We start from the raw sequence: 14,026 nt of genomic DNA, 5'->3' as shown, positions 1-14,026 counted from the left end.
AGCTAAGGTCCATCTATACATTAAACCTTTTAGACTAGGGTATTATATTACTGCAAACCTATGAAAAAAAATATTTGAATAGGGAACAAATTATGGTCCTCGAAAGTTGGGCAGGTAATCAAGGTTGGCTCCAGGTGCATAGGTCCTTGGGAGACAAATTCAAAGTGGGCCCCCTTAGGAATGTATAAACCCCATTGTGCTCCTTTAGTAAAATACAGGCTTTGCTCAGCCCCATTAATAATTTATAGGCACCATTCTGCCTCCTTAGTAATTTATAAGCATCACCGTGCTTCCTTAGTAATTTATAGGTCTCACTGTGTCTTCTAAAGATCCATAAAACTCCACTGTGCCATCAATGAAGTAAAATAATAAACCCACTCATTTTCATCATGATGACATAGTTTTCTTTGCCTTGACTACTTAAAGCCAAGATTGTGTGGAATAATGCAGGCGGTGCAATGGCATCATTGTGCTTCCTGCATGAAAGAAAAGGTGCAGGGTGGCCAAACAGGAAGCGCTCAGCTTTTCACATTGAAGGCGAGGTCTCCTTCAATAAAAGTCTTCAAAGGGAGACTGGACAGACACACATCTAGGATGATTTAGTGATTGATGCATTGAGCAGGGGTTTGGACCCAATGACCTTGGAGATCTTTTACAAATTTATGATTCTATCATACAGTGCCACTGTCACAGTCAGTTGTATCCACATCTTAAATTGATGACTTAAAAATGTGGATGAAGTTGATTTCAAATTACGAGGACTGGACTGATCCCACCCCTGACTGGGCCTAGCAAGTAATGATAGTATTGTGATTGAGAATGTTGATAAGGGTGAAGAATTGTCCTTATGAACATAGACTATTGCACAAATAAAGCAAATAGAATTTTATTTGACATGACGTATTATTACAACTTACTTGGAGACCACACTTCAAACATCTTAAATAAATTATTCAAACTTGTAGATATGAAATTTGTAAATTTGTTTTGTAAAAATGAGAAAGCATATGCAGTATCTGTTTCCCCAATCCTAATTTCTCCTATTTTTATTTTGTACCAAAACTACATAAATAGTTAGAGGGGTTGTCCAGTTGTAAACTATTGATGGCCTATCCTCAAGTTAAGTCATCAATAGTAGATTAGTGGATGTCCACGACCCAGGACCCCTGCCGATCAGCTGTTTGTCTGGCCAGTGTGCTTCTCTACCCGGCAGATTTCTGCAGGAAGCAGACAGCTCTGTTCCTACTACAGTGGTCTGAATTGATATTGTATGTGAACTTTGCCTGTAATACCAAGTTTGTCCACTGCAGTGGGAATGGAGCTGTTTTTTTTAAATATAAATCATCTCAATACAATAGAACACACTGGTGGGCCCCTTGAGTGGTAAACTACCACCAATCTATTATTGATGGATGGCCTTTTGATCCTAAGGTTAGTCCATCAGTAACTTAAAACTGGACAATCTATTTAACTACACCCCCAGGCTATCCCATTATTGCAGGGATTGGCTCTTTTATGAGTAATTTATCAGAATATTTTGACTGCCAGTTATAGGAATTTGTACTAAATTTAGCAGCCCAATTATATCAATTGGAAGAATTACTAAATGTTGGCCTCTCTTGAAATGTGCCTTTATACTAATATCCCTCATGAAAAGGGTGTTAGGTCTGCTCAACATTTTTAAAGAATGGATCTCTGTATGGATAATTCAGACAGCAAGATTTTATATTGCATACTATTAGTTTTATACTACAAAATAACTATTTTAAATATGAAAATCATTTCTACTTGCAGAAAAGAGGAACAATTGGGTACAAAATTGGCTTCTTGCTATGCAATTGTACATATATGGGGAAAAAAAGAAACCAATATCAACAACCCAAGAGTACTATTTTATTAATGTTGTAGCAATGATATTATTTTAATTTGGGATGGGTCAGACAAAGATTTAAGAACATTTATCGAACATATAAGCAACAATGATTGGGGAATGGAATTTATAGATCATATTAATAATATAGAGAATACCTTTCTAGATTGAAAGATTTCCATCGAGGACTGCAAAATCCTAATTTTTTTTTTTTTATGTGGACTCTAATAGTTGGATTTTAATAGTTGTCAGTCTAAAGCTTGGAAGGTTAACATTTCCTTCAGCCAAATGAAGAGGCTACGTACAAATTGTACTACATGGAAAAGTTTTAATAACTAGCTCACTATTAAAAAGTGTTTTATAGAAGAAGGGTTCCCATGAGAGTTGATCCAATTGCCTTGTCAAACTATTAGAGCCCAGGATCAAAATTCATGTTTAGTAAATGCACAAAAGGCTTTTACCAATGATAACTATAGACCACATTCTTAACCCGCTAAAACCCACAACACAGTAGAATTAGTAACATCATTACATGAAAGTAGGAAATCTTTCAAATCTATTGTGAAAACATTTCAACGAAACCTAAAATCGTGTTCCACATAGGGAAGACCCTAAAGAATCTATTAGCTTCATCTTCCCCAAAATTAAATGAAGGAATATTAATACTTATGATAGAAATAACAGTAACCCTATAAGATCAAAGACAAACATTCAACTAATACCAATTCTTGGTTAATTTAGATGTAGAGTAGAGTTGAGCGAACATACTCTGCCGAACTTGATGCTCGTTCGAGTATTAGCGTACTCGATGGTGCTCGTTACTCAAGCGAGCATCAAATAGTGTTCGACCCCACCCCAGTTTTTGGCTCTTCCCCGATGTGACGTGCCTGTTTTGGCCCCTTCCTGTCGTGACGCAGCGCGCGTCACTGGCAAATTTTTGGTCTGGCAGGAAGCAGAGAGAGAGAGAGAAAACACGAACCAAGAAAGAAAAAAAAACTCGGGACCCGGCGTCCCACATACAAAAATGCTCGAGTCTCCCATTATAGTCAATGGCGTTCATTACTCGAGTAGAGCTCTCGAATTTTACGAAAAGCTCGACTCGAATAACATGGCCCCTAGCATTTGGATGCTCGCTCATGTCTAATGTAGAGCAAGAAGGTGTTAAGGCCCATTTACACGGATCGATGATCACTCAAAAATCGCTAAAAAGCGATAGTTTGAGCGATAATCTTTGCGTCTAAACACGCGCCCATTGTGTACTTTTCGTGCACTGCTTGCTAATCGTTAAATTCAGGTCAACCTAAAAATCGCCATGCGATCTTATCAGCGCCGCACGGGTAGTTTCCCGACGGAAAACAAAGGAAATGAATGGAGATAAAAGTCCTCAGGCTAGTAACTGTTTTCAGCTAAAAGACTTCATTTGCACGTTAATAATCTATTAAGTAGCTGAGTAGCTACTTAATAGTTTATGCAAAATGATCGCTCAAGGCTGTCACTCAAACGGTCGTTTAAGCGATCTTTGAGCGATCATCGCTCCGTGTAAATGGACCTTTATTGTTTTTCCATTATTAGGCCCCCTGCACACTGCAGATCTGGATTTCGCATGGGATGTTTGGGTATGTGACCAGCTCTTCCCAGACTGGGATGTTTGAATAAAAGGGTTTGTGTAGCATCTTATTGCATTAGAGTTTTTCTGGATGTTGGTGTTACAGTGGCCCCTCACTTGGTATTACCGAAATACTAGGTGAGTTTGTGTTGACTCTCCATTTTTGTTGTTTTAAACTTAGTATGCAGGCTATTTATTAATTGGTTATATTTTGTAAAGACTAACAGGGACAGAAACAATGAGAGATGGAAGCCTATGATTCTGTCCCGATTCCATCCAGGTTCCTATTACTATACATTTTTCTGGAAACTTATACTAGTGCTACAGCAGAAAACATAATGTGAAAATAGCCTTACTGAGTTGTACAGTAGCATGTAGTAACAGTGTAGCACTGCACATTGTAATTCACTTGTTGGAGCACATCTATTGAGAATACAGAAAAACTGCTTAGGCCTCATTAACACGAGCATTGTTTTGCACACATGTATGTGCGTGCAAAACAGCGCCGCACAGATGGGCAAAACAAGTGTGCGAACAAAGCTGCATGCCCATTGCTTTCAATGGGACCACCACTCTGCTAGGGATGCCAGGATGGGATGCCATTGACCACTACAGTGATTATCAGTGAAAGGCTTTAAATATAAGCACTTCCCTGAAAAATCATCCCTAGCTTGTGTAAAAAAAATATATATATATATATATATATATATACTCACCTCTCTGCTGCTGTTGGGGCTCAGCATGTCTTCGCTTGGCTCACCTGCACTGTACTGAAGCTCATTCAGCAGGCGGGGATTTAAAATCCCTGCCTCCTGATAAGGGCTGCATTTGATTGGTTGAGTGCTCAGCCAATCACAGGCAGTGCTAAGCCATTCCTTGAATGACAGCTGAGCACTGCCTGTGATTGACTGAGCACTGTAACCAATCACAGGCAGCGCTCAGCTGTCATTCAATGAATGGCTAAGCGCTGCCTGTGATTGGCTGAGCACTTAGCCAATCAGACGCATCCCTTTCAGAAAGCCGGGATTTTAAATCCCCCTGCTGAAAGAACTTCAATACAGTGCCTGTGAGCCAAGTGGCTGGATGCGCCAAGCCCTGACAGCGGCAGACAGGTGAGTATATATATATATATACATACTGTGTATATATATATATATATATATATATATATATATATATATATATATATACACACATATTTATATATTTTTTTTACACAACCTAGGGATGATTTTTCACGGAAGGGCTTATATTTAAAGCTCTTCCCTGAAAATCACTGCAGTGGTTGCCTGCAGCCCATCACTTTTTTTTTAATTGCGCCACCGGCAGCAGCGGCCCCATTGAAAGCAATTGGAGAACATTGCGTTACTTTGCCACAGCTGTCAGAGCTGTGACAGCTGTACCAGTGGATTCTTTACTTCACACGGGGTGTGCCATTATCACTGAACACTGTGACAGTGCTGTTCAGTAACGAGGGGACTCCCCGCGGGGAATATTTATGCGCAGCACATACCTATCTTTTGCAGGTGCACGACTTTGCATGCCTGTAAAACACGGATATGTAAACACACCTTAGGAAAACATTGGTTTTAATAGAAGCGTGGTTTTGTGCGCACATACACATGCACAAATACACGCTCATGTGAACAAGGCCCTAAGGGGATCCATATCTCCTTTTTATAGGCACCTACAAAAAGTTGTGGATGTCAAAAAAGTGGTACTGTTGAAATAATAATAATCTTTTTTTGTATAGCGCCAACTTATTCCGCAGTGCTTTTCATGTTGAGCACCTTTACTTTTTTTTACAATCATACCAGAAGACTGGGGGAGTTTGTGTTATCTAAAGCTCTTTGCAAGCCCTTCTCTTGAGTGTTTGATAGACACAACTACTATGCTTATAGGTAAATCTATCCATTATTTGATAAATCACACTGAATTGAATAGAAAGTATAATTAACAAGCATTTGCTTCATAAAACAGACTTATCCAAATGAAAATGGTTGCTGGTATTTACCAACACATGGCATGGTAATGTAGAGAGTAAGAAAAGTAAATGGAAGCACATATAACAATAGCCTGGTAAATATACATTAATCATGCCCACATATCTAGTCTCTAGTTGTGGAAAAAATAAACCTGTTCTCCTCCACAGGAAAAACTCATTTTAAGCTTCTGGAGCAAGGAATTGAGCATAGATCTCTAACTACTGAAGCTCAGCAGTCCCAACAGAAAACATCCACATCAACAGGAAACAGCGGCTCTTTAGATATTATGTGAACTGGACAGCAGTAAGTGAAAAAAGGAAGACTATAGAGGACAAAGTCATGTACTGTATTAACATAGCTTGCCCATATTATTACAGAACTGCCACAGAATGAGATCAAACTTATTCTCAGAGACTTATATTTTGTACAGCACCTAAAAGCAATAAAATGACATGACTTTTTTAGGTGTCCTCGTGATTATTATTAATGCTACAAATGTTTTACTTATGCTTGAATATGACAATAATTTTATTTTTCAAAAAGAAAAGAAAAATGATGGAAAATGGTAAAGGCACATTTGTTTTATGACTTCTTAGCCATTTTAGCTAGTAGAATGTCTTCACTATACATACACTTACTGTATATAGTATATTATAGTTATGTTGCTAATTATTATATATAATGCGCATAATAAAATTAAATTCTTATTCAGTCATCCAAAATATGTTTTACACAGTGATAATAATCAAATTATAGAATATTTTCAAAGAAAAGGATGATGGGCAATAATTTTAATAAATTCAGGCCAATATCTGGCGTGGCAGAGGTATAAGTTGCAATAGCTATATTCAGCCCTGATATCCTTTCTCCCTTAGGGTGGCTTCACACGAGCATACGCACGCACAAAAACATGTTTCTATTTGCAACAATGCATTCGCTATTTTGTATTCACATGTCCGTGCTTTACAGACATGTGCCTGCAAAGAAAGGACATTCGTGCACCATAGGGAATGCACGCATTATTTTCAAAACAATAGTCTACCGGCACCCCTGCATTCTTTTTCAGGGAAGGGCTTTACATATAAGCCCTTCCCTGAAAAAGAAAGATTTTAGCGTAAAAAAAAGAAAAAATATACTTACCTGTCCGCCGCTGCCAAGACCCCCCGGGGGGATGAAGAACACATCTGCTGCATGCGGCAGATGTGTCCATCATCCCCGCTTGTTAAAAGAATTCCCTGCTGCTACATCTGCCACATCTGTAACAGATGCAGCAGAGAAATTCTTCAATTCTCTACCGCAGCTGTCACACATATCAGCTGCGGTACAGGATTCTGCTGCCGGCAATTGATTTCAGAGAACGGCTTTAAATATAAGCCCTTCATGGAAAATCAAGTAAAAGTGGTTTAAAAAAACAAAAAAAATAGATACTCACCTCCCTTCAGCTGCCGGGGCTCAGCCGTGTCTTCTCCTGCTGTCCCCTGCACTGTGATGTGAATCTATGAGCAGCCAATTACAGGCAGCTCTTGTCCGTCATTCATTCACGGAGAGCTGCCTGTGAGTGGCTGAGCACCTATATACGCACAAAAACACGCTCGTGTGAAGCCACCCTTAGAGATGTGCTAGCTGCTGTTAGCTGCTACCACAATGCCAGTGGTAGTCATAGTATGGTGCTGTGACTTTCAGAATACTTAAGGCTCAGTCACACGGGTGTTTCTAATGGGCGTTTTTCCACACGTCCAAAAATTCACACTAGATAGAACCAATGCTTTTCAATAGCAGCGGTCACATGTGCAAATTTTACATACGGAAAAACACCTGCGGCGAAAACTGTCGGACACCGGTTCGCAGAGCGCATGTTACTGCGTTCTGCGGCAAACTGGTGTTCTGTGTATGTTTCACCAGGGGTTTCACCTTGCGCTCAATGGAGCCAGTGGCAGCAGCGCCAACCCCCTTGAGAACATATAGTAAAGATCGTGATCCTCTGCCATAGCTGTAAGAGATGTGGCAGAGGAGAACAATGTTCTCCCATTGAATTCAATGGAGTTGGCAATACAGCCGGCCCCATTGAAAGCAATGGGCTGCAGGTAAGCGCCGCAGTGATTTTCGGGGAAGGGGTTAAAATATAAGCCCTTCCCTTTAAACCATTCTAAGAATGTGTAAAAAATAAAAAGAAATCTATACTCACCTCTCTGCAGCTGCCAGGGCTCAGCCGCATCCAGCCGAATCTTCTCCTGCACTGCTTTGAGGAGTATTCAGCAGGCGCGGATTTTAAATCCCCCCATGCTGAATGGGCTGCCTCTGATTGGCTGAGCACTGTAAGCAATCAGAGGCAGCTCTTAGCTATTGAATGACAGTTGAAAGCTGCCTCTGATTGGTCCCTGTTTTCAGCCAGTTCATGAATTCATGAACAGGTGAGTGCTGCCTCTGATTGGCTGAGCACTGTGACCAATCAGAGGCAGCTCTCAGCTGTCATTTAATAGCTGAGTGCTGCCTCTGTTGGTTACAGTGCTCAGCCAATCAAAGGCAGCCCATGCAGCAGACGGGGATTTGAAATCCCCGCCTGCTGAATACTCCTCAGAGCAGTGCAGGAGAAGAGCTGGCTGGATGGGGCTGAGCCCTGGCAGCTGCAGAGAGGTGAGTGTAGATTTTTTTTTATTTTTTACACATTTTTAGGATGGTTTTCAGGGGAGGGCTTATATTTGAAGCCCTTCCCCGAAAATCACTGCAGCGCTTGCTGGCAGCCCATTGCTTTCAATGGAGCCAGCTGTATTGCCGACTCCATTGAATTCCATAGGAGAACATCGCTCTCCTCTGGCGCAGCTATGACAGCTGTGGCAGAGGATTTCTTCATCTCAGCGGGGAGTCCCATTTTCACTAGACACTGTGACAATGCTGTCACAGTGTCCAGTGACAATGGGACTCTCTGCAGAGATGAAGAAATCCTCTGCCATAGCTGTCACAGCTGTATCAGAGAATCGCAATGTTCTGTGTATGTCAATGGGGCTGCCGCAGCTGCGCCGGCTCCATTGACCATAGGTGAAACCCCTGGATGTGACAACATCCAGGTTTTTCATATCCAAGAAATCCCCTGCTGCAGCTGTCACAGCTATAGCAGGGAAAAGCGGGCAGCGCTCTTTTTGAGCGGATAAACGCTGCTAGCAGCGTTTTTTTCTGCCATGACGCCTGCTTCGGTAACGCGAATTCTTAAACACATAACTCATGGGTTCAAAAATTTGTGTGTCAAAATACCCGTGTGAATGAGCCCTTATATGGGGGAAAACAATATAGTGAAAATATTCTTATGACTGTAATACATATCCGTACAAGCTGTAAGTAATTGGGAGCTGTAGAGAACAGAGGGTAGATGAATATTTAAAGCAGTAGCTCAGCTTTAAACTAATGATGGCCTATTCTCAGCAGAGGCCATCAATAATAGTTCAGCGCGGATCCAATATCTGGGATCTCCACTGATCGGCTCTTTGCTGGGCTGCTGTACTCAAAAATTGAGCTTATTTCTGACAGAAGCAGACAGATCTGTTCATACTGCTGTGGCCAAGCTTGGTGTTAAAGGCATTAAAGTATACAAGAACCTTGACTGTATTACAAAGCCTGTCTACTGCAGTGGGAATGGAGCTATCTGATTTGCAAACACACACGTTCAGTGCCTGGGCACCTGAGTCCTAAAAACAGCTAACACAGTGAATAGATTTAGCAATGTAAAGGCATTTATTGATAACAATCTTATTGAAATTTTGTACAGTTTTAAATATTACTTTGCCTAAGGTTCTGCTCTCCCTGGCTCCATAAAATCTATCTACAATTCAAGCAATAACACTTTGTCATGTGATGGATCAAAATAGTGCCTGATTGGCTCCACCAATTTATAATATGTCCTCCAGATCCTATCATAGGTGGTGGAAATGCACAACAGAAGGTCATAGTGCAGCTGTCACTAAAACCTAAGTTACATGGTGAGGAGCAGAGGTGTTCTTTTAAATAATGGATTGTAATTATAAAACTTACTATCTTTGTGTTCTATCATTTATTTATTCATCTATTGAAAACTCTTTTTTCTGTTAGCACCTAAGACTGGGCATATCTCCAAATGAAGTATTAAGTAACCCACTTGATTCAGTTATTAACTGAGTAAAGAACTATTTTTCTTCTTAACTTCTGTTCTTCAGTTGAACACCATGACGGCTTCCTTACTAGGCTCCAATTATAAAAGTTTGTGGGAGATAAAATGTTATTCAGGTATTTTTGCAATTTGCAGTTTTAAATATACTTGAAGAACAAATTAAGTTTTGACAACAAAAATAAGAAGAGCTAATAAATTAATGTACATAGCTTATTCACTAGAGCTGCTCTCTGAAGGTCTAATAAAGGGAAGGAAGAATAAATACTCTAGTAAATGATTTGGCTATAGTCTATTAACGTGGGCCGTAGGGAGCTTATTCTAAATTAAAGTATTCTATCTACTATCATGAGGCCTGGATGGATTAGTTCACTGCATATGTAAATCAGAATAGGTAGTTTAATTTAAGCAGACAGCTGCATGCAGATTACAGGTATGTTTCTTCATTTTTATATTTTATTATTATGATGTTTATTTTAAAAGATATTGATATGATTTTATATGTAATACAATTATCATTTATACGAGATGAGATTACTGTATATGCTCAAGTATAAGCAGAGTTTTTCAGCACAAAAAATATGCTGAAAAAGCCCCTCTCGGCTTGTACTCGAGTGAGGTAAAAAAAAAGTAAAAACCCCTCAATACTCACCTATCAGCCGGCGTCTGGCTATCCCCGGCCCGATGCTCTCCCCGGCGGAGCGGCCAGCTGCTGCAGTCTTCTTCCCGGCTTGCTTTTAAAATCCCCGCGGTCAGTGCTGTGATTGGTTCGAGCGCCGGCCAATCACAGCTGGCGCTCGATAAACCATTCACAGACATTCATTGATGTCATTCTGAATGGCTGTGCTGTGATTGGCCGGGGACACAGACGTCGGCTGATAGGCGAGTATTGCTTTTTTTTTTACCTACTGTATACTCCAGTATATCTCGGCTTATACTCAAGTCAATATGTTTTACCAATTCTTTGTGGTAAAACTTATTGACTCGGCTTATACTCGGGTCGGCTAATATTCGAGTATATATGGTAAATAAAATACTAACCTATCTCTTAAAAATAGACATAAGAAATAACCTATGGCTAAATACTGCAACTGCTACCAGTACTATTGCCAATAATAAGCATAATAATATACAATTCTAAACTATATTAGATGGTATTTCATGTACGAGCCACTATTGGCTCACCTTCTGCACGATCCCCTGCTCCCATAATACATTGTATATACAGTATTGAAAGTTTTTTCTTACCTCATTTACATACACCCAGTGGCTGTCCTTGGAAGCAAGATTTGTTTCCACTGCCTAAAAGTAAAAAAAAGACACATTAATGCAACAACATCAATCTTCATATGTTCATACCACCTCCTAAATTTTCCAGTGTTAACATTTTAAAATGTGATCTGATTGCAGATTTCAATAAACTTCAAATAAGAATTATAAACTTGTCACTGTTTATTTTATCACTAGACATTACTTGTAATGGTTTGAATGGTTACTCTTGTTTCTTTGCATACTGAGATAATTAATTTTTACTATTAAAAACATAACTGTGCGGGACAATTAAACAGTGGGCTACAAATCACAGCACATTGTCTTGAATACATATTTATTTTGTAATGTCAATCACTTTCCCATTCTAGCATATAAGCCATGTTTTCTTGTCTTTTGACACCCACTTCTGTACTTTAAATACAATACATAGTACAGAACACTGAATATGCACATTGTCCCTGATTGACAAGCCTTTAACACAGGTACACTGCAGATTCTGTATTGCCTTAAAAAGTATATTTTCTTCTAAATGATAGACTTATATTACTATTTATATTATTTCTTTCATACTTGTAGTCTATTTTGGGAACTATACAAAAATCTCTACTTTTATGTGTCCACAGTAACTAAATAAAATGATAAGATTAATTAGGTTCTAGCACTTCAGTCAAAATATCCAAAATAAGTTTTCTCATATGGCCTTAAAGAAAGGTATGGTGTGATATATATATATATATATATATATATATATATATATATATATATATATATATATATCAGCATGCGTGATTATAATGTGTAATTGGACTATATTTCACACCATACCTTTCTTTAAGACCATATGAGAAACAGTCTATATATGTATATATATATATATATATATATATATATATATATATATATATATATATATATATATATATATATATATATATATATGAATTCCCTGCAAATTTGTGTCTTTGAGGCCTTAGTCAGACGGGCGTTTTTTCGCGCGATTTGCGGATCGCATGACGGATGCGCATCCGCAAATCGCGTGACCGGTGCCCGAAAATCGCCCGAAAATCTGCTCCTAGCCGCGTTTCATTATAAAACGGGCCGGAGCTGTCCAGCGCATTGCATTCAATGGAGACGGCAATACAGCGGCTCCATTGAAAGCAATGCGCTGCGGGCGAGTGTGGGATGAATTGTCGGGAAGGGCTTAAATATATAAGCCCTTCCCTGCAATTCATCCAGAAAAGTGTTAAAATAAAAAATATATACATACTCACCTGCTCCCGGCAGCCGGAGATCCGCACGGCCGGCCTGCAGTGGGTGTGAAGGAGGTGTGACTCAGACTTGCCCCTGATTGGCTCAGCGCTGAGCCAATCAGAGGCAAGTCTCAGTCACACCCATTCATGAATTCATGAATGGGTGTGACTGAGATCTGCCTCTGATTGGCTCAGGCTGAGCCAATCAGGGGCAAGTCTGAGTCACACCTCCTTCACACCCACTGCAGGCCGGCCGTGCGGATCTCCGGCTGCCGGGAGCAGGTGAGTATATATATATTTTTTATTTTAACACTTTTCTGGATGAATTGCAGGGAAGGGCTTATATATTTAAGCCCTTCCCGACAATTCATCCAGTGCTGTCCGGCAGCCCATTGCTTTCAATGGAGTCGGCTGTATTGCCGGCTCCATTGAATTCAATGGGCAAACATCGTTCTTCTCTGCCACAGCTGTTACAGCTGTGGCAGAGAAGAATGATTTGTCTTCTATATGTTCTCAATGGGGTCGGCGCTGCTGCCGCCGGCCTCATTGAGCGCATATAGAGAAGAGAACAGGAATCGCAGATAGGTGCGATCTGCGATTTCTGTTCTATAATTTATCGGACGAGCGCATAAAAAGCGCTCATGTGTCCGATACCATTGCAAAGCAATGGTTTTAAAAAATCGCCGGACGCATGCGCATGCGCAAATCGGGCGAAAAAACGCCCGTCTGACTAAGGCCTAAGAATGTTAACATGTTACTAGGGTATAAAATATAACTTAACTGTATAACCAAATTTGCATTTCCTAATACAGCCATGAATATATAGCAGGGCTCATCAACTTTAGGCTCCATTCACACAGGAAACTGCAATTTGAATCCAACATTCTTGGGCACAATTAGTGTGCGACAGCACACAGACATCTCATCCATGTGCTCTATGGCGTGCAGGACACCGCATATTACATGTTGTAATCTCATTCACGAATTGAACAAGAATAGGATATGCAGCGATTTTACAAACTCCGACAGTTAGTCTGAGTAAAAATATCACTTGTGTGAATGAACCCATTCAAATGCATAGGCTCTTTTCTTTTGTGAGTTCTGTCCATCTTGAAATCAGACAGAATTTACATGGGAATATTGCCCTTATAAAAACAGCCTTAAGGAAAGATGTGTAAATGGTTTACGATTGGAGATGAGCGAGCAGACTCGTTTAAGGCTGATGCTCGATGCATCGGTCTTGTCAAGTAACTGATTACTCGACCAAGCACCATGTGGGGGGCGGCGGGCAGCATGGAGGTGTGGGGGGAAGAGATAGAGATCTCACTCACTCTCCCTCCCGCCGTCCCCCTGCATGGTGCTCGGTCGAGTAATCAGTTACTCCACAAGACCGATGCTCGATCAAACAGCAGCCTTAAATGAGCGTGCTCGCTCATCTCTATTAAGGATGTAATAATTTTTAAAATTATTATCATCATGAAAAACAATAAAACTGTTCCAAACAGGAGGCATATAGATAAGAATGTATAGTATTGAATAATTTTGATAATTACTAGAGATGAGCGAGCATACTCGTCCGAGCTTGATACTCGTTCGAGTATTAGGGTGTTCGAGATGCTCGTTACTCGTAACGAGTACCACGCGGTGTTCGGGTTCCTTTCATTTTCTTCCCTGAGAAATTTGCGCGCTTTTCTGGCCAATACAAAGACAGGGAAGGCATTACAACTTCCCCCTGCAACGTTCAAGCCCTATACCACCCCCCTGCAGTGAGTGGCTGGCGAGATTAGGTGTCACCCGAGTATTAAAATCTGCCCCTCCCGTGGCTCGCCACAGATGCATTCTGACATTAGTTCAGGGAAAGTGGTATCTTGGTGGAGCTGCTATAGGGAGAGCGTTAGGAGTGATTTT

General features: G+C 40.3%; 1 protein-coding gene across 1 annotated transcript in view; it reads right to left on the bottom strand.

The window, feature by feature from the left end:
* The window catches only part of GRID1 (glutamate ionotropic receptor delta type subunit 1), a 1,141,753-nt gene that overhangs the window by 329,697 nt on the left and 798,030 nt on the right, over positions 1 to 14,026 (bottom strand). Inside the window, exon 5 of the mRNA XM_066598745.1 lies at positions 10,845 to 10,898. Coding sequence (XP_066454842.1) covers positions 10,845 to 10,898 — 54 coding nt within the window. The remainder of the gene's footprint in view (positions 1 to 10,844; positions 10,899 to 14,026) is intronic.

Source organism: Eleutherodactylus coqui, chromosome 4 (genome assembly GCF_035609145.1).
Source record: "Eleutherodactylus coqui strain aEleCoq1 chromosome 4, aEleCoq1.hap1, whole genome shotgun sequence".
NCBI lineage: Eukaryota > Metazoa > Chordata > Amphibia > Anura > Eleutherodactylidae > Eleutherodactylus > Eleutherodactylus coqui.
This window is presented reverse-complemented; position numbering and strand designations above follow the sequence as displayed.